This window comes from Ictidomys tridecemlineatus, chromosome 7 (genome assembly GCF_052094955.1).
Source record: "Ictidomys tridecemlineatus isolate mIctTri1 chromosome 7, mIctTri1.hap1, whole genome shotgun sequence".
Lineage (NCBI taxonomy): Eukaryota > Metazoa > Chordata > Mammalia > Rodentia > Sciuridae > Ictidomys > Ictidomys tridecemlineatus.
The window spans coordinates 38,843,852-38,866,188 of record NC_135483.1 but is presented as its reverse complement, the minus strand read 5'-3'; the positions used below and the strand labels follow the sequence as shown (position 1 = coordinate 38,866,188).

The 22,337-nt window shown below is 35.5% G+C and overlaps 1 protein-coding gene across 3 annotated transcripts; it reads right to left on the bottom strand.

The window, feature by feature from the left end:
* Positions 1-1,299: 1,299 nt before the first annotated feature.
* Mterf3 (mitochondrial transcription termination factor 3) lies at positions 1,300-22,323 on the bottom strand. Of its 3 annotated transcripts, XM_040293839.2 has the most exons (9): positions 21,922-22,323; positions 19,072-19,420; positions 17,470-17,622; positions 12,157-12,346; positions 7,077-7,224; positions 6,635-6,706; positions 4,829-4,990; positions 2,459-2,609; positions 1,482-1,565 (listed from the first exon to the last, which is right to left on the bottom strand). In XM_040293839.2, the coding sequence occupies exons 2-9, from the start codon at positions 19,403-19,405 to the stop codon at positions 1,558-1,560; spliced, it is 1,218 nt and encodes a 405-aa protein (XP_040149773.1). In that variant the 5' UTR covers positions 19,406-19,420; positions 21,922-22,323; the 3' UTR covers positions 1,482-1,557. The 3 variants fall into 3 exon arrangements, with proteins under 3 accessions (XP_040149772.1, XP_005316381.1, XP_040149773.1); XM_040293838.2 differs by lacking the exon at positions 2,459-2,609 and having other exon boundaries at positions 1,300-1,565; positions 22,053-22,320; XM_005316324.3 differs by lacking the exon at positions 2,459-2,609 and having other exon boundaries at positions 1,300-1,565; positions 21,922-22,318.
* Positions 22,324-22,337: the final 14 nt, after the last annotated feature.

The following is a 22,337-nucleotide window of genomic DNA, read 5'->3' as shown; positions in this document are numbered from 1 at the left end:
TTGCCACTGTGTTTTAGGACCTCAAATGTTTGCTGAGTGAATGAACAAAGTATCTTTACAGGAAGGACACTATACCTGATTCTGAACAATTACAAATTAGGTTTCTCAAGTTTCTTTCAAGACATCAGGCACACTACAAAATGCTTGTGCACATAACCCCCAAAGTTGGTGACTTTAAATCAATTTCTTCCAATTTTGAATCCAGCTACATATTTCTACATAGTTCATAGCTGCCTCACACATCTGGCATTTGGTTGGCATGTGTGGACCAAGGGGTTTGGCCAGGTATCTCTTTTTTTCTTTCCAACTCGCTTCTCCAGTAGAATGACTAGACCTCTTTAAATAATAGCACAAGGTTCCAAGCATACCCCAATATCCAAATGTTTATTAAGAATCTAATTGAGACCTGGGGTTGTGGCTCAGTGGTAGAGTGCTTGCCTAGCACATGTGAGGCCCAGGGTTTGATCCTCAGCACCACATAAAAATAAATAAATAAAAGGTTAACAACAACAACAAAAAAGAATCTACTTGATAATGTCCCATATGCCCCATGGGCCAAATCTCATTGGCTATTAAGAGAAGGAATTTCTCAAGAGTGAAAATAACAAGTACGGTTCATTGAGTACATCGATGTTAAAGTCTACCCAATCTGGTGATCCTAAGGCAGATAGTCATGGTGCCTTATTTTACAAATATAGAAGCAAAGACTCAGTGATAAAATCACTTGCCCAGGATAATACATGTGGTGAGGGTATTCATGTTATAGATCTGCTTGCTGGTAGTAAGTTAGTTTATTATGGCTGTTACTGTCTTACTGCCTCTCTTCCTCTTCAAACTTTCCTCCTTGTCCCTTTCCCTTTGCTGAATTTTAGTAGCCAATTACAGGCAATTTTGAATATCTGTGTTCAGCAAGACAACATTGTAGATAATCCAAAGTAGAATATGTTTGGAGCATTGAGTAGTAGTTATTAGATGGGTGGTGTATTATGCTCTAGAAACTCATAACATTTCAAAGGAAATAAAGCCACCTAAAGAAATGAAACCACTTGAAAAGATTTGTGAATGTTAGAGCAGGAAAACCTTCCACTGTTGCCATATTCATCAGAATGGCAAAGTTCCAGCATATAGTACTCTCACTTCACTTCTTTTCTCTAAGCTTATTAATTTTAGTTGAGGACATGGTTGAGCAAAATAAGAATTAAGTCAATAGTAACTTGTAAGAAAGTTCTACCAGAATGTATGTACCCAAATATATAATATCAAAAAAATTGTTTCTAATATAAATTGAGACCTAAGGCATTTATTTTAAAATATATTTTACTCATACATATGTTCATTTTACAACATTACATGTTAATATTGATCAAAAACTAAAGAGTTTTTAAGAATTTTTCAAAGTCCTGTAGAGAGGCTTTGGCAATCTCTTTACAAAATATTTCATCAGGAATAGATACTAATTTGTCCAAAGAGATGTAATTAGGTTTTGCTGGATCATACTGTGCTCTTCCCAAATAGGTAAGAAATAGGTGTCTTTCTTTGATTTTAAACAACCTTGTGTTAAATACCTGGAAAAAGAAAAATGTTTTAAAAACATTATACAATAAAAGTTGAAATTTCAAGTTTACTTAGCCAGATATTTTAATAGGTTAACAAATATACTGACCACATATTCACTAAATATGACTAATGCAACAAGACTTAAATTCTGTAGTTTCTGCTAAGAAATTATGACTAAATAGACTAGAGTTATAGCTCAGAGTACATGTTTAGCATATGAGAGGCTTGGGTTTGATCCCAAGCACCCCAATAAAATCATTAGATAAGGAATTATAATTAGAGGCTGGGGTTGTGGCTCAGTGGCACAGCACTTGTCTCACACATGTGAGGCACTGGGTTCGATCCTCAGCACCACATAAAAAAATAAATATGCAAAATAAAGATATTGTATCCATGTATAACTAAAAAATATTTTTAAAAGAAGAAATTATAATTAAAACAGGACTCAAAGCTAATAAGCAGAATAATAAATTAAGGGCTACACAGTGGGCAAAGAACATAGACTACTCCAGAGACAATCTATTAGAAGAGCAAACCCTCAGGCCTCATCCCAAAACTACATATTCCCAAAACTACCTCATCAGAAACCTTGAGAGCAGGGCTTAGAAATGTTTTAATAAGGCTTCAAGATAATTCCAATAAGTGATCAAGAGTTATGTTTGCAAAAAAAAAAAAAAAGTAAGATCTCCTAATCTGCAAAGCTTCCCTATTTTTTAAATTACTGCAATCAAAATGAAATTCATCTGATCTGATCAACTAGGGAAAGTATGTCTCCCTACCTCAGGTTAAAACTCCCAAGGAGTAGGGAGTGTGGAACCCACATTAAAAAGCAATAAGAAGCAGGCCAGGTCCCTACAGACCACTGCAAGAGAGGAAGGTGAAATGGGAAGTCTGGCCACACCTGTGCAAGAGGTCAAGACATCTGGGAGACTTCTGGAAAGACCCAGATGACCTATTAGTGTGAGTTCTGGAGCTCTCCTCTTGCTTGTACCAGACACAGTGATAATACTCGGCATGGCACATAACCTCGAGGCCTCTTTCCCAATGTTCAACTGGAAACAAAATAATAATAGTTGACTTGGATAGGACACTGTGCAAAACTGTTGAAACCTTGCTTTGAGAACAGTGACCAAAAATAGCACAGGGTGCTAACTCAGCATGGGGCTGGTATGCTTTTGGAACAATACATGTCCTTTTTTCTGTCTATGCAAAAACAAATGACATCCTGTTCTGCCCTCATTTTTGGTAACTTAATTTCCTATTACTACATTATTTTGCTAATGATGATGTGAGATACTTTAGTTTTAGTTTTTCCCAAGTATGGCTCCTAGGCAGTAACTCTTGGGCTTTAAAAATTATCATACAAGAGACAACACCACAAATGATTCTGAATCAATAATAGTCTGAACTATTTATATAGCTCATGATCAGCTATTGTTTACTTTTCCAATAACTCAAGGTTTCTTTATCACTAAATTTGAGGATGGAGAGTTGTTGACCACCAAGGACTACTTTGCCATTGTCACAAAAATTTTATGGTATATATGCCAACCAATTTCATCTTGTTAATGATGTATTAGTCTTAGGGATTAAAAAAAAAAAAAAAAGGTCCTCTAACCTGAGCATTACTGAAATTCAGTTGGGAGTGGATAGGCAGGTTTAAGGGGATCCTGAATATATAACCTCCTTCCTTCTTCCTTAGTGATTTAATGTTCATGACTCTGAAGCTGCTTTTGTTATCCTTTACCTTCTGTGACCTCTTCTTTAAGATGACTTAATTAACCAGTTATGAAGTTCTAATCCTTTCTCCATTTTAATTAATCATAAGATATATATGCCAACCACAACCATTATTGTATGAAATTAGTTTCATACCACTAAATTTTAAAACATTTGCCAAAATCTTAACAGTTTTACCAGGTCCCTCATAGCCTCTCAGTTAATATACTTCCCCATTTGACTTTTTGACTTTTCAGCAATACACCCAGACCTCAGGAACCTAAGAATCCCAATTTGGAAGCAACAGTTACATGACTGGGCTTTGAACAAATGATTGTGATGTACCTGTCAGTTTATAGTTTCCTCCACTTGGAAGGTTTCTCTCCCTCTGTTAAGTGCCACTCATTATTTGACTGAGGAACATCACTTCTCGAGTGGTGGCATACCTGGTAAAGTGTGTGATTTAAACTCCACTGACATAGTTCTAATCCTGCCCCTACTTGGTAACCTTGGGCAGGTTACTTAATCCCTTTATGCTTACTTTCTTCATTTGTAAAATAGGGATGAAAATAGCACTCATATGGTGGTTGTTATTATTATACTGAGTTGGTACAAGGAAAGCAGTAGAGATGGAGCTGGCACAGTAAGCACACAATAGCTCTTACTAGGATTCTTCTACTTCTACAATGAATAACTGCTCTACCAGACCTCTGCTTGAGAACCTAACATTATGTAAAACAATCATATTCTTAGAACCCTGTCTACCACACTACATTATAAGTTCCACAAGAATGCAAGCCAAATCTATTTTTATATCCTTAGTGCCCACATAGTGGATGCTCATTATATACTAAGTAAATGACTAAACCACTAGGGTTTAGAGGGGACAAAGGTTAGATTCTCTTATCATGATCTATTGTCACTGAATTACCCACTAACCCAGGGGAAACAAATTGTGACTGCTTTTCAGTTGAAAATTACTTACATTATAATTGCTCCATCAGCCAAATTCCAACAACTGTAGCTTTTAATACTTTTTGTTCAACAAATATTTATTGCATGCCTACTAAGTGCCAAGTGTAGTTCTAGATTTGGGGAGTCAGCCATGTGTGAATCAGACAAGTCTATGCCACTCCGGAGTTAAAAAAGAAGCAAAGTCTGATTAGTTCAGAAAATGTAACTATTGCTTTGGCATAATGACAAACTAGAACTATTTTATGCTTTGGTAGGAGAGCACTATGATATCACTTGTTAATTCATAGATTTAGACTGTGAATGAAAAGTTCATGTAGCACTGAAAGGATCTTTAAGGGAATTTAAGTGGAGAAAAACAAAGAAAAACACATTCTTCTCCCTGATTCCAACAGGAATGAGGAGTAGGTGGCAACCCAAGAGACACAGACAAATCACTAATTCTCTTTAGGAGATGCAGACCTCTGCCCTGCAGCTGTGAACTTCCCACAGCTACATGCCACCATGCACCTGGATGGTAGTAGCCCTGAATGCAACGCAAGGGCAGCTCTCAGAGTGAGCCATGAGCTGCATGCATTACCTGTGGGAACTTGACAATGATGTGGTGGGGAATGCTCATCACATTGTGAACATAATCAAAAGTCTCCGTAAGTTTCCTTTTATTTGCAGTTAGCATCTTTGGGATTTTGGTGATCATATGCTGAATTTCATTATGTTTAAAACCAAGTTCAAGACGATAAACCTATAGGAAAATTAATTTGTTATAAGTTGTAAATAGAAATAATTATTTTGGCACTACACTAAAGGACACATTGATTATTATCTCAAAATTTAAAATAATGACATTTTAAAATCTGGGGACAGATGTCAATGCCCTCAAGGGATTAGTGCTTACTACTTCTGGGGTAACCAGAATTTCAAACCCATCTCCTGAAAATGATGGGTGATCATCAAGAAGCAGCAGCATAATTATGAGATGGGATAACAGTGCACAAGGGAGGCCTGGACAGGATGGCTGCATGGGCTGGGTACAAATAGACCAGCATTAAGATTCCAAAGTGCTTTTGAGTTTTCATTCCCAAAGCACAATCATATACATGTTATTTAAAAACCTACATGTCCAAATTCCAAACAGAAGACAAAACTAAACACTCATACAGGGGTAGGTTCTCCATGTACTTTCACAGTGTCCAATGCTCCCCCACCAAGCCATCACTCTTAATATTCCTTACTTTATCCCCCTACCAGATTCTAAGCTCCACAAGCACAGACTACCTCCCTAGCACTGAGAACAAAACACTTTACTTATTTATTTTTGTTTATTGGTTCTTTTTAGTTACACATGACAGTAGAATGCATCTGATATAATTATATAAGCATGGAATATATATCTTATTCTAGTTAGGACCATTCTTGTGTATGTACATGATGGTGGGATTCACTATGATGTTTTCATATACGTACACAGGAAAATTATGTCAGATTCTTTCCATTGTCTTTCCTTTTCCTATCCTCCCTCACTTTTCAACATTCCTCATTGTTTAATCTACTGAACTTCTATTCTTCCCCTGCCATCCCCCTACCTCTTGTTGTGGATTAGCTCCCACAAGTCAGAGAAAACATTCAACCTTTGACTTTTGGAGACTTGCTTATTTCACTTAGTATGATGGTCTCCAGATCTACCCATTTACTGGCAAATGTCATAAACTCATTCTTCTTTATGACTCAGTAACACTCCATTGTGTGTACATACTACATTTTCTTTATCCAAGAATGAAACACTTCAGGACCTCAGAGAATAGGCCTTATATAATTTCAGACACTTCTACAGCTTTGTGTATTAACTCTTTGTTTGCCGTTGGCTTCATACTTTTCTTTTGGAGGAAAGACAATAAAGAATATCTGATATGTTCTGTGACAGAACTAGAGCTGGCAATTGGCACAGGTGTCAAGGATAGCAATGTGCTGCCCACTGCGCTGTTCATAAGTCTTTTAGATGCAGCCTCTCAAATGCCCTAAGACATAGAAAGAGTCACAATGGGCAAACAAGCATTTTCATAGATTGATAACACAGATTAGGAAATATAGACATAGCCTCTCATGCCAGGCAACAGAAGCAGTTTCCAGATACTACCAATAGGTACCAGTGTCTGCAAGATGACTTACACATGTAACATCTGATCAATATATGAAAATATCATTAAATGACACAAATTTCTTGCTAGATATTTTTATATTATATTTTATATATTTTATGTCTTTTTATAAATAAATTCTTTCAAAATCCAATTTTCTTTAAGATGACAATAGCAAAATGTATTCCCTTCGAAGGGCTTAAACACGTAAAGAAAGAAAATGATTTCTCAAAAGCTTTACACTGTCCTACCTTCATATTTTCTTTCACAGGTTCCAGACTTCCAGTTAGTAGCCTTGGAAGACGAACAACTAGATCTCTAGTCTATAATTAGAGACAAAACAATTTATTATTACTATATATGCACATTTAACTAGTTTGGAAAACTAAGGCATTAGAGGGAATAAGCTAAAATTTAAAAGATGAGCCAGCTGGAGAAATGATAGGTACCTCAGAAAAATATAATACTGTTTGAGGAAAAAACAAATATTGAAAACAAGCCTTAAAAATTCCAAGTTGATGGAATACTATAAAATGATGAAGCTTTATGTTTAAACTAGCAGGGTAATTCATTTTCTTAAAAAATACCAAGACTTTTTAGAATTCAGATGAGCCAGCATTTGTTAGAAACACGAGGTTTAACAGTTACTAAATGTCCTAACAAGAAAATGTACAAAGTCTCTTCATTCTTTACCTTCTTCACATTAAGTTCAAGTTCTTTTTGAAAAAATCCCAATCTGTTATCCAGTCTTTCCACTGAAAAATTCAGCAGAAATGGGGCATTTCTGACCATCTGTGCAATATCTGTCTTACTAAAATTTTTTGATTGTAGATAAGCCACCCTAGAAAAGTAAACAAAAATACATGTATATGGTAAACATTTACTAGCTTCACAATTATAAAGAAAAAATAAAGGATAAATAAATCATAGAAAAACAAAATAAAATAGAAAACATTCCTTAATAGAAAAATACAATAAAATAAAAAAAATTCTGTAATAATGATGTGAACATGGATAAAACTGAACATTTGTCCATAGGCTCTAGAATGATTTTCGTTTAGATTGAAAATAGAAAATAATCCTGTGTGGCTGAAGGAATACGGAAATCTTATTTTCTTTTAATTTTTTCATACTGGGGACTGAATGCAGGGGCACTTTACCACTGAACTTCATCTCCAGATCCTTTAAAATTTTTATTTATTTATTTATTTTGAGGGGACTACCAGGGATTGAACTGAGGGTACTCAACCACTGAATTTTAAAATCTACTCAATTTTAATAGATATTTTAATGCAATATCTATTAAAATTCCCAGCCCTATTTTTTATATTTTATTTAGAGACAGAGTCTTGCTGAGTTGCTTAGCACCTTGCTTTTTGAGGCTGGCTTTGAACTCGAAATCCTCCTGTCTCAGCCTCCGGTGCCACTGGGATTACAGGTGTGCACCAGTGTGCTGGGCGGAAAATAATTCTGAAATCCACTAATAGGTGTGGGAGGCCAACCTTACGGGTGACTGAGTTACACTCCCCAGCTGGGTGCTGAGGCGCTCAGTCACAGAAATGGGTGTGTCTTGCTACAGCCCCATGGGTGAAGCTATGCTCACCTGTTCCTTTGTAATATAACCCCTTGCCCTGTTTAGGATAGAATCTTGTGTGTGTCCCCTTCTCTTACTCTGCCCTTGGGTGTGGCCTACCCCGGTGTCAGTCAACCTGACAGTGGACATCATGAAGATAGACTCAGCCCCCTGAAACCTGACCCCTTGCCTCATTTGAATAGCTTCTCCTCAATAAAAGGAGTCAGCGCATGTGCGCTCTCTCTCTCTCTCTCTCTCTTTCTGCGGACCCTTAAGGTCAGAGGAGCCATCACAGCAACCCCAAAGAAAAGGGTATTTGTGTCTCTTGTGTGGTTATTTCGTGCAGCCCAGTTAGCCCAGTTTAACTAGAGTGACCCCTGAGCCTTTTAGTCGCGAGAACAGAAATCCAGCAAATAGGTAGATTCCTTTTTCATTTAATTTGATTTATTACATGGTAATAACAGAAAAACTAAGAACAGAAAAACACCAACTAAGAATATAAGAGATCTGGACCCCTGAAGAAAGGCTGCAACTGAGAAAAGATTTTTTTTTAATGTTAGCATATTTAACATACATTTTCATAAATAATTTTACTACAGTCTTTTTTTTTTGCAATTGAATTTTTTAAAAAATTTTTTTTGTAGTGGTAGATGGACAGAATGCCTTTATTTTATTTGATTATTTTTATGTGGTGCTGAGGATTGAACCCAGTGCCTCATTCATGCTAGGCAACTGCTCTGCTACTAAGCTACAGCCCCAGCCCACTACAGTCTTTTAATATGTATTTTGTTAACAACTCAGAAATGTTCCCAAGTTTCTGGGAACCCAAATATGGTAGTATAATATAAAAAGTTTAACTGACTTTTCAAAATCTAAAAATATAGTAAAGGGTAGTTTTATTATATGCCTAAATATATCAAGATGTTATCTTGTTTACTTGTTACAGAAAAATAAAAAATTCTATGAGCCAGATAAATTATCCACAATACATTTGAAGAAATATAGATTCAAAGAAGCTAAATAATTTGTCTTGGATCATCAAATAATCAATGCTAATAATACAAATTAGAATGTAACATGCCTACATCTAAAGCTTATGATGGTTCTGCACTAAACTTAATTACTTTAGTCAGCTGAATATTACTCCTTCAAAGTAGCTCCTTTGAGGCATGAGAGGAAACAATTGATAAATTTAATTATATGAAGAAATACTATAAAACAAAGTCAAAAAAATGACTGGGAAAAATATTTGCAAAATGCCTTAAAGAAAGAACAAATGTTTCTAACATATAAAAGAAATGTTTACAAGAAAGAAAAAAAGCCCAATTAAATAATGTTGCCAAGTGTGGCGGCACACACCTGAAATCAGTGACTTGGGAGGCTGAGGTAGGATTATAAATTGGTGGCCTGCCTAGGCAATTTAGCAAGACCCTGTTTCAAAAAAATAAAAAGGACTGGGATGTAGCTCAGTGGTACAGCACTTCTGGGTTCAATCACTGGCTCCAAAAAGAAAAAAGAAAAAAGAAAAAAATGGCAAAAGACAAATAATTTACAGAAAAGGAAATTTAAATAGGAATTCAACACATACAAAGTAATCTGTAACATGAAAAGTACTCCAACATTTGTTGTGTGTTTCCAAAATTAACAAAGAGGTATTATTTTTACTTGTAAGATGGAATCATAAAGTTGATAACACTGTTATTAGTGAGGATAACAGAGAAATTGGACTTCTATACTGGGGGAATATACACTGGAAAACAATTCAAATAAATGCAATATCTATTAAAATTACAAATGAATATATCCTTTGACCTCTCAATTCCACTTTTAGAAATGTATCTTACAGGTAATATTGGTGAAATGAGGTGTACAGGAATTGCTAAAGCATTGTGACAGGAAAGAACAGAAAGACCCTGGAGGTTTATAAGTAGGGTACTAAATAGATCTATAGTGTGGATTATTCTGGATTAAAGAATAGAAAGTGTGTAAGAAAGAAACATTTCCAAGATATAGTTAAGAAAAGTGGGGTGTAAAATAGTATGTATAATTGCTACCAATTATGTGTGTGTATGTGTGTGTGTGTGTGTGTGTGTGTGTGTGTGTTTATTCTTATATAGGACAGAATATTCCTAGAAGGTAGACACAAACCTGGATGGTAGTAGCTATTAATGAAGATAACAGAGAAATTGCACTTCTGTATACTACTGGGGGAATTATAAACTGGAAAACAACTCAGATAAATGCAATATCTATTAAAATTAATTGAGTCTTGGAAGGCCAAGGAGCAGAAGAAGGAGGGGAAATAGGATAACTTTCTTGGGGAAAGGGGGACGGGCAGCCATGTTGTGTCTGACTAAAATATTATTAAAACTGCTGTCAAGAAGTTTATTTTTCATCATATGTCCTTTTGAGTATATGGGGATATATTACCTATTAAAAAATTCTAAGTAATTAAGAAATGTTAAACAGTTCCATCTGATAGTCAGCCAGGTTTAGGAATCACTGATCAAACTATCTATATTAGAGAAGATTCCTTAGGTCTTATGAGAATGTGTGATCTTAAACGGGTAACTTAAGTTCCTTTAAAGTTTAAATTTCCTTCACAAAATTAAACATAGGGAAACATTATGACTCAATAGCCAACACTCTGGAGTTGTATTGAGTGGGTTTGAATTCCAGCTCTGTCACTTAAAATTAACTCTTTTAATCTTGGGCAAATTACTGAACCTTTCTGTGCCTACCATGTATAATAATGACAGTAAAAATCATGGTATAGTCTCTGAAAGAATCCCCATTGTGAGGTATTGATGTTTCTTTGGAGCAACTTCTGAGCAACAAGGCAAGCTTGTTGTCTAGTGGGGAGGCAATAAGTGTTCTGGCAGCCAGGGGAAGCAGCACTGGATGTAAGAGTTTCCTGGAATCACTTTCTGCCTCTTTACTGTGACAGCCTATCTGTATCACACTAGACTGTAAGCCACATGATGGGACAGGGGACAAGTTTTATGTCTGGAGTCCAGGCAATTGCCTTGACTATATAAGGGCTCAAGTTGTTTTGTGCAAGGATTATAGTTTTCTTTTGTTTGTTTTTCCTAATTCAGAGAAAAGGTTCGAGAAGGTATAAGAAACAGCAAACTTTCTGAAATGTAGGGAGGCTATTTTCCAGTGTGGAAAATAGTATGGGGGGGGCGGTGTCAAGATTAGTTGCAGGCTAACTAGGAGACTACTGGAGTATGAAATTATTGGTATGAAATAATTAGGAACTGAGGCAAAGTATTTCAAGTGGAGATTAAGAGAAACACACTAATTTGAGAGAAAATAAAGTAGAACCAATGGGCCTTGATAATTTGTTAGATGTGGATGACAAAAGAAGAGAAGTCAAAGTTAATACCAGCATTTCCTCAGCAACAAGTAAATAGTGCCCCCCATTTATTGAATCCTGGAACATGGACTGATTTAGATAAGAGTTGGGGGGAATTCAAACTGTTAACTTCAGGACAGGGACTTGTCTTATTCTGTGTGGTTCTTGATGCCTAGCAGGACCTTCACTCACAGATCAACACTGTCTCACTAAAGATTCTCTCAGTCAACAATTCTTTGAATGTTGAATGAAGTACAAAGTTGATTATTAAAGTGCTATTTAGGAGCTGGGACTGAGGCTCAGCCATAGTGTACTTGCCTGGCATGTGTGAGGCACTGGGTTCAATTCTTAGCATATAAATAAATAAAATAAAAGTCTATCAACAATTAAAAAAATAAAATAAAGTGATATTTAAAGAAGAAAGGAATAACCAAAATAGTTAACTTATGACATGATTAACAAAATTAGACAATAATTTGTCAGAATGTCAAATGTCTACTATTAAAAATTGGATATAGAAAAACCACACAAGATCATGTTTTCAGAACTAAGAGTACTCTCAGAAAATATAACTATTTGTTAATAGTCATTAAAAAACAACTTATACCAGTTTCTGAAGAGAAATAGTTAAGTACTGACTTAGCAATAGATGAAACAATGAAATAATAATAAGCAGTTGAATAAATAATTCAAATCAAAGAAAATCCATAACAAAAAAAATAACATTCATGCTCATTATCTCAGTAGATCCTATACAACAGAGACTTAAAAAATTTCTTACACATATATTTCCTCTATAGCCACTTCTTAGGTTATGTGAAAAATCATTCTAAAAGCCCTACCTGATCTTAAGATTTTCAAGGTCTTCAGAGAAAACAGCATAGTTTTTAGTCAGGAATGTTCCCAACTGGTTATCCTCTAAACCCAAATCCTTGAGAAACAGGAGTATTTGCTTAATGTCTTTTTCAAAATCCAGTCTTAGAAGAAGGTTGGCTGCATCCGGATGTTTTTCTATCTTGGACAAATCCACTCCTACAATAAATTATAAATACTGTTTGAAAACTATTTCTTAGTTTAGCTATTAAAGTTCATACATATAAGCATTAGAAATTACTGAGGAATAACCTATTCAAAGGAGAACTGAAATAAACAAAATAGAAACTTCTAAATATCTATAGCTAAACTGGTTACAGAAATAAAACAAATTAAAATGAATTATAGTATTATAATTCATTTATAATTTCTATGGCTTCTGGGATATGGTTTGAAAGATAGTTGGGATCCCTTTAATGATCTCCTTGGGAACTGCTCTACTGGTAAATTTGCAGGGTATAAACTCTATGAACAAATTGTTACTTTGAAATTTTAAAATAATTTCCTTAAGTAAAATTACTATTTAAAAAATATGCTCATGATCCCATCCCCTTCACAGGGGGAATAAAAATTACCCTATTTCTTACTCATCACTGGCATCTCCAGGTCTTTATGGCAGAGACAAGGACCTTAAAGGGGCTTACAAATGTCTGAGAATGTGTGCACACATACAATCCTCAAGCACTACAGAAAGCAGCAAGTACACAACCTTTAACCTTTATGTACCCTTCTTATCTTATATAATTTAAGTAAACAAGACAAGAAACATGAGAAAAAGTAAAAAAAGGGGGAGAAACCAAGGTGATATTTTAAAGCATTCTTCAGAGAATCAAAGAACGTGTAATTCAAAATTCTCATTAAAACTGAGGATTTCATTCTTTTTCCTTTTATCTGATTTTAAGAGATGAAAACGAAAGCCTCTCCCACATTTTTGAAATAAACATTTAGATAACATAAAACCTTAAGTTTAGACTCAAATTTCATAATATTGAAAATATTCCTTCAGATTAAAAATAACCCCAGAACTGATTTCTAGAGGCAACTTTACAGTATTACATATAAAAACAATGAAATAAAAACATTCTTTCTTTAATGGTAAATGTGATCAGAAAAGCAGACCTAAATATAATTCTAAATCCAAATTTCTTAATATTAAACACATAACCACAATTAGCAAAACAGTTTAAACAGAATACACACACACAAACACACACACATACACACACACACACACACACAAAATGAAGACTAGAAAACAGAATGGGATGAACTAAAGTAATTTACTGTAGGCTAATAATGGCATTTTATATCAATAAGAAAAACATTCATTAAAATATAATGGGACCAGGGCTGGAGCTATAGCTCAGAGGCAGAGCACTTGCCTCACTCATGTGAGGAGCTGGGTTAGATCCTCAGCACCACATACAAATGAGTAAAAAAAAAAAAAAAAAAAAAGGTCCATTGACAACTAAAAAAAAAAATATTTTTTAAAAAATATATAATATGGACCACTAACTATCTTGTAAAAAAATTAAAAATTCTTCTGTATCTTATGCAAAATTAATTCCATGTAGTTAAGAATCTAAAAGTATACTAACTACTGAAAGAAAACACAGAACTCAAAATACAGTATTGTTTAATTTCAAAAAAATATAAGATGCAGTGGCTTGGGAGGCTGAAGCAAGAGGATCATGAGTTCAAAGCCAGCCTCAGCAACTTAGTGAGGCCCTTAGCAACTCAGCAAGACCCTGTCTCTAAAAAATAAAATATATATAAAAAGGTAGGGTGGGGGTGGGGATGTGGGTCAGTGGTAAAATGCTCCTGGGTTCAATCCCTGGTATCAAGAAAAAAAAATATATATATATACATACATATGGAAGATATATGAATGGCTTTCTGTGTGACACATATTTGTTTGTTTGGAAAAAGGTCTGGAAAACTTAAAACATCTTAAACATCTCAGTAAGAATGATCACCATTGGGAAGTGAAATGAAGATGTAAAGAGGAAAGATCTATTTCTTGTAATATATGCATTTTTAACAACTAGATGTAATTCTTTTATAATTTTAAAATAATTTTAATAGACAATAAATCCAATTACTGGATGGATAAAGAAATAAGATGGAAACTGGTTCCAAATATCTGTGGGAGGAGGATTTTAAAAATAGCACAAAGGGCTTAGACTTCAAATTTAAGTAAATATTAGAGCTTTCATGTGTTGAAGTGCCTTGCTCAGCATGAGCTGTCACACCATGACTGTGTTAAAGCAGAAATCCTGAAAAGCTATTTTTTTTTTAATATCTGTATTTTGTTTATTTATTTTTATGTGGTGCTGGGATCAAACTCAGTGCCTCACATGTGCAAGGTAGGTGCTCTAAGCCCCAGCCCCTGAAAAGCTACTTTTTAATACCAATGGAGAAAAGAATCTCATCAGGATAGTACCTGCTCAGCCAGATCACTTGGTTTTACTCAAATTTCATTAACTTGAAAAAAACAGTCACTGAATGCCAGGACTTCTGCTAAGCACTGGGGATAAAAAATAAATGGGTAGTATTATGATCTAACCTGTAGATGGTCAGTCTAGTTGGGCTTTATTCTCATCAGTTCAGTAACTACAAATATACCATTGCATTTAGGTACAATAACCCGTATTTAGTTATCAGGGTCTGACAGGCAACAGATAGTGCCCTATAAAGTTCAAAAGAAAAGAACTTTAAGGAGGACTAATAGGGTGACATAGATGAAGGGAGATAGGAACACCGGAGGGCACTTCCAGCACCAGAGATCAGAGAGAGAGAGAAGCTATTAAGGAAGGACTGCTCAGAAGGAGCTGTTGTCATGGAGAAAGCAACTGGACCCAAAGAAGGGAGGAAAACACTCCCAGTAGGCCCTTCTAGTCTCCACACTGTAGGTGTCTCCCGCCAGGTGAAGCTGCCCAGAACCCAGCTGGCCCCCTGCTGTAGAGCTCTAGCACACAATGGCTGGCCACCTGGCATAAAGAACAAGCAGAAAAAGGCAGAAACAGCTCTGCAAAGCAAACAGAAGAATATTCAAAACCATGGTTTGGCAAAGCAATCATGGTTTTTCTAAGTTAATGTCCTTTAAATTAATTCTAAGACATGCTGTTGGATATTAGCATACAGAAGGAATGGTTAAAACATATTCCAAGGCTGTGATGTACTATAAATTGTGTAAAGGTAGGGACTGCATCTCAGGATTGTCTTGCATCACCATAGAGCTGCCATAGGCAAAGAGAGTTGTTTTGAAAAGAAAGGTAACTGGCTTTCTTGCTCATAGTAGATGTCATCTCTCACTTTTGAACTCTCTGGACACTTCATTATGTATATTTTGGGTGTAAAACAGATGTTTTATATATGTATATATGTATGTGTATATATATGTGTGTGTGTATATATATATATATATATACATATATCACATATATACACACACATATATATACACATGCTACTGAATAATTACCTAAAGCTATTAACATATTCACCATTACAAATATTCACCAATTTTTTATGTGACACAAAAACATTTAAAACCCACTCTTTCAGCAGTCTTCAAGTACACAGAACATTAACTATAGTTATCATGCTGCACTTTGGATCTGTAAAACTTATTCCTCCATTTCACTGAAACTTTGTAAGTTTTGACAGATATCTCCTTATACCTTCCTCTATTGCCTCCTTCTACCACCATTCTATTCTGCTACTATGTGTTTGGCTTTTTCTTTTAGTTCTCACATGTAAGTGAGATCATGTGGTATTTGTCTTTCTGTGTCTATCTTATTTAACTTAGAATAATGCTTTTCATCCACATTGTTGCCAATGGATTTCCTTCTTAAGAATGAATAATATGGGCTGGAGCTGGAGCTCAGTGGCAGAGTGCTTGCCTTGTACATATGAGGCACTAAGTTTGATCCTTAGCACCACATAAAAATAAATAAAATAAAGACATGCTGTCCACATACAACTTAAAAAAAAAAAAGATAGTATTCCATTGTGTATAGCATGTTTTCTTTATCTCTTCATTTACTGATGGACACTTATGTTGATTCATGAAAAACTTTATTTGTATCTCTGATCTCTGATATGAGTCTGACACATTACCTTTCATCCTTGTATTCCAGCTACTTTAAAGTATATGTCTTTAGATGTTTCTGAACACTTTAAGTTTCTTATGAACAAAGGCCATTCCTTATATATTTGGGTCACATTCAGCTAATTGAGCACAGGGACAGATGTGTCAACAATCATCACACATTACCATTAATGCTAGGTTCAAAAATAAGCAGGGAAGGAAGTGGGAGCTTAAAGGAGGACCCTTCTTCAGGGTCAAAGAAAACATTTTCAAGTTATTGGAATTTAAGCTAAGTTCTTCAGTTGTCAGAGCTGGCCAACCAAAAGAGGGAAGTATCAAGGGATAAAGTTGAAAAAGTAAGCAGGAGACAACCAGGAAGAGGTAATGGGAAAATCAGAATGTTACAATAAGAAGCTAGATTAAAAATAACTAAATTGAAGTTTTCAGTGAGGTGCCCTGGCCATTTCACTATCTATATCCAACTAGTCAACAAGCTAAGGTAGTTAGAGAATAAGCCAAAAGAGAAATTATCCAAATTAGGACATGAGCTCCAGGAGAAAAGTCAGGGAGTGACAGGGAAAACAGGCAATGGTGTGCCATGGATCTGATAATTACTCACTGGAAAAACTGTCCCGAAAGGTTATTGGAAGGTGTGGGAAAATTTAACACTAAGAGACAAAGAAAATTAATCAAATAAAAAACAAGGCAATTATTAACTCCAGGAAAAAGAAAAGTTATACAGGAAGGAAACAACAAATATACATTTGATTACAATGACTAATGATATATCTAAAAATTATAATGTAACACACCAAGACTAATGACATATCTAAAAATTATAATGTAACACACCAAGGGAATTTTAGAGAATATGGAAAAAAAATGTGTATATATAAAAGATCGACTGTTGTCTAAAATTGATGAAAAAAGAGATAGTATTATAAGCAACTGCTTTTAAAATGTGGAAGTTAAGTACAGTGATAAAAGTAGATACCTTCAGTAAATGGGATACAAGGTCAGTAAAGAGAAACAGAGCCTTTCACACTATTTAACTTTTGCTCATATGTTTATATACTACTTTGATAAAGATTTAAATGTTGAATAAGGTAAAATAAATAAATAAATAAATAAATAAATAAAACAAAACCCCAAAAGTATACTAAAGTATTTGTAGGGTACTCAAACTTACCTAAAAGCACTAACTTCTGCAGAGTCTCAGAATGATCTACATAGTCTCGAAGTGTGAATGAATCTGGAGGCAGTGGAGGGTGTGCAACAATCTGAACAGCCTCTTCTTCAGAAAGTGGATGCAATGGAGACAAGGGAGGCAAATCGTCCAGTTCTTTGAAGACAGGCATGTAGAAAGAGAAGCAAGTTAGTGCTTCAGACTATTTCTCCAAAGCCCACTTCTTCCTTGGTTTGTGTCGTTTGCTAGTTAAATCTTGAGATCATTTCAGAATTAATTGTTCAAGAAATCAAAAAATATTCTAAGTACCAAGAGGTAAGGTTATGACTATTTAGAAAGATCAACTACTGTTTTTCTCTAAGATAAGAAATTTGTTAGTAAGTTTCAAGGCACAAAACTTTTCTCCTCCACTTTTCAATGACAGGTAAAAGTGTTAAAAGGATCAACTGCCCTTCAAGTACATTTTGAGGAAGAGAATCAGTCTACCATAGCTTGTTAACTTGGCCAAAAGTACAACATATTCAACAGCCTGAATCTCATAGGTTAGTCATGACATTCTGAAAATTCTGCTTTGATGCAGTGCCCTCTTCTCCCAGTTATTCTCCAGTGCCTTTAAGATGATGTCTGTCTCTACCACCTGCAGTCTTTCTGGTCTAGCACTGATTCTACGGTGTGTGGTTTTGTGTGTGTGTGTATCTAAATATATATATTTTTAATAAAACAATATGTTAGACAATTGGGAATGTAATTTACCTTAAGCTAAGGAATCCAGACTGTGATCTCTTGTTCTGTTTCTCACTTTTTTAGCCACCTTCTCTCCTCCCTGTGTCCAGCTCTCTATCATTTTGTACATAATTGAATATTATTCCATATATGGTAAAATCTGAATTCCTAGAACAGGAGGCACTAGAAAGGAAGGACTGACTAAAAAAACACAAGGGAACTTTAGCAGTGATATAACTGTTCTATTTGATGACTGGTAGTTGTTATACAACTACATATATACATCAAAATTCAAAGAATCATATACCCCAAAAGATGGATTTTATTTGATACCAATTATACCCTAATAAATCTAATCTTGTTTTGTTTTTGTTTTTTTTAGTACTGGGATTGAACCCAGTGCTTGATGCATGCTGGGCAAGTGATCTCCACTGAATTATATTCTCTAGCTCTTATTTTAAATTTTGAGAGAGGATCTCTCAGAATTGCCCAGCTGGCCTCAAACTTGTGATCCTCTTAACTTAGCTTCCTGAAAAGGTGTGATTACAGGCATGTGTCATCATACCTGGTCCAAAAGAAAAAAAATTTAAATACTCTAAGTAATGAAACATTTAGAAAGCAAATGTAATATAAAAATACATATTATATAATCTATTTATATAAATATATATATATATATATAATCTATTTTATTTATATAAGATAATCTTATGCATACTAGTAAAATCAAAGTAAAAGAACAGTAAATAAATAGAGCTGGCATCGTTCCTTTTCCTGCCTGGTACAAAGTATGAATAGAAATGGCCTAGCAAAATGTAAACAAGTAGCTCCTTTAAACTACCAAGCAGGGAAAGTGGGACTTTTCTAAAAGTTGAGAATTACCTTCTAGAGTCAGGTCGGAGTCAAAGCAGGGCATCTTCTGTGTCTTCTCTGACTGCTCATTCACATAAGGAAGTAGAGTGCTTTGGGCAGAATTATTCTCTTGCCTATTTGAGTTGGTAGACTGGGAATTACTCCATAAGGAGGAAGTTCTGTAAGTCTTAAATCCCCACTGGAGAAAACAATTGTCAGAGGACATCTGAGGCCAAGCAGAAGAGCTTTGTAACCATGTTTTCCCTGGTCTTGGAAAACGTTTTGTGAGTTGTGTGGCATTAATGAAGTGGCTCGACTTAATTGAGTTGAACCATCTGAGTATCTGTTGGGCTGACAAGGTCATTTTTCCTAAAGTAATCTACAAAGGAAAACGATAACTATCAAAAGAGAAATTCAGTTTATTTAAATATTTTAAATTGTATTCAAACAACAAAAACATAAACTGGAAATTATTTTTTTTCCTAAATTAAAGGTGTTTAATTAAATTTGATTAGACTAAAGTAGTGAAATGTTTCTTATATATAGGAAAAGCCACAAACAACGCAGTCTTAGTTATAAGCTGAAAAATAGGATTTTCTGAAGTGGAATAATAAAGATAAGATTTACAATTTAACAGTAAAAAGCAAAATCAGTGGTGTAAGAAAATCATTAAAACAAAAATCTTTAAATGTTCAAATTATACATAACCAAATCATCTGTTAATCATTTTTTAAGAAGATAGTGAGGTAGTTAAGTGCTCTTGGAATATGGTTTGAAGGATATTTAAGAAGAACACTGCTAATCAAAATAATATTGAGGGATAGGGTCATAGATCAGTGATAGAATGCTTGCCTAGCATGTGTGAGACACTGGGTTTGATTCTCAGCACCACATATAAATAAATTAAGGTCCATCAAAAATTTTAAAAAATTAAAAAAATAACATTGAGTTATTCAAATGCATTTTATGTACATAGTCACAAAATAAACAGAAAGAAACCACTCTTGTCCTAAAGGAATCATCACAACATTATCATTGCAATATTGAACAGTGAAGGCTTTCTTGCTTCGTTCTTAGAGCTGAACTCTGTTGATTATTTCAAAGATGAAGCTGTTCTTAAAAGGGAAATTGAACAAAACTAGTTTTGTCAAATTCAGTTTCTCTGTAGAAAACAAGAAAAAGAATAGCCTTCAAAAGGAAAAGGTCAAAATAGCAAGCAAAACAAAGTGACAGAAACAAATAAGCAAGCAGACAGGCATAAATGTATATTTTGACTAAAAAAGTAGTTTTTAACAGGAAAGATTGTTGCTACCTTAAACTCCAGGAATATGAAATAATTTTACATTTAGCAGCTAATTAGAAAGACAAATTTTATGTAAAATAAGATAATCCATATAACACACAGCATGGAGCCCTGCATATGGGAAATGATTTATAAATGTTAACCATTATTATTTTTGACTAGTCAATCAAAAATAATTAATTCTGTGAATTAATTCCGGCACACAACTTTGTGCTTTGTTCATTTATGTTGTGGAATTCAGCTTGTTTTATGCTCTGCATTAGACTAAACACTTGAAAATCCAATTTCTTAGTAAACACTTGAAGATCCAATTTCTTGGAGATCTATAGTTTGTTGGAAGAGATTTATAAAAGTGAAAGTCTCAGTTTCATTCTGAAGTGATCTTAGGAAGTAAGTATTCCCAATAATTTTTGTTAAATTTTGGCAGGAAACAAGCCTCCAAATCTGTCTCTGCATCAGTCATAAAGGCACCAAATTGGGAGTCAGAAGACCAAGGTAGTTATGCTACCTTGACAAAATTAAGTTTCTTAAAGGGGTGTAAAAAAATGTTTAGCCCATGATGGTATACAATTATCATTACTCAAATAATTACTCAAATAACAATTTTTAAGGGTGGTAGAGATAGAACTCTACAACTGAGCTACACTCCCAGGGCCAAAATAGTATTTATTTATTTATTTGTAAAGGTTAAGGGTACAATAAAATGATCTTATGGTCTCTATCAGGTTTAACATTTTAAGTTTGTCCAACCTTGTTGTCCTACTTCAAAGCAAACCCATCCCCATCCCAAATTCACTCTTGTCTCTCTATAATCAAATTAATATCCCTTCCACATCTGGCAAGTTCACTTTTAAACTCCATCCACATTCATCAAAAGACCTTTGTGAATATAACTAATTTTTAACCTTCCATTTTTATTTGCAAAAGCATTATCTTTACATTACCACTTCTCTGCTATGTATACATCCTAACAATTCGTTTAGGATAGAAGGGTTGGGTCTTATCTCTGGATCCACCCTCCCAGTAACTATCCCCACCAGTCTTGCAGTGCTCCACTGTTTGTAGAACAGAAATGAATCAACCACAAGCAATGTCAACTCCAGGGCCTACACAGTATTCAAAAGCGGGTATGGCATTTGCAAATGTGTTCATAAGCTCTGTGAGGTTTCACAATTAAGTTTTCTAACACGGCCCTTAATCACGAAGATGGAAGAAAACACCCTAAAAAACTCCACTAATACATCGTACACTAGTTCTCAACTCGATGTCTACTTCGTTAGGTTTAGGAATAAGAACTGAAATAGTTGTTTTTTTTTTTTTTCAGAGTTCCAGATTTCTAACTCTGTAATTAATAAATGACTTCAGGAGATGAAAGGGGGACTAAGGGGTGGCTTCGTAATAAAGGGCCTCTCAAATAATGGTGTCGCCCTCTCTAGGCCTTTTTAAACCAGATTTCAGTTCCTCAAACCGAACTTCCGCAGGAAGCCACTTCACACGCTGGGCCTCCTCCGTCCTTCCAGGGCCACTACTAAAAAAACGTGTTTTGCGTTTCCAACTCTTGGGCCAGGGATACGTACCAAACCGAACCAATCTCCCTCCACCGAGCCACGGAGACTTAAAGGCCCTGAGGCTGGGGAGCGCCGCCTGGACGCGCGAGGCCGGGACCGGAGCCCCGCCGGGGACACGCCCACGGGGGTTCCTGCTTCACCTGTGGCGAGGCCTGAGCGTTGTCTGGTCCCGCGGTGACTGTCGGGCACGCCCGGCCGCCCGCCTGGTGCCGCCGCCCCGCAAGCCCGCCTGCCGGCCCGCAGGGCCCAGCCGCCGCGCTCCCCGACCCACGTGTGCTGCGGTCGGAGTGGGCGAGACCATCTGGAGGCTGCGCGGGGGGAAAGAGCGCTGAGAGCCTGGGAAAGAGCCTGCTGGGGACCACAGCTGCGATTCTCTCGCTCACTACTTTCCCTGATCTTCGCGCAGTGGCACTCTGAAGGCTCAG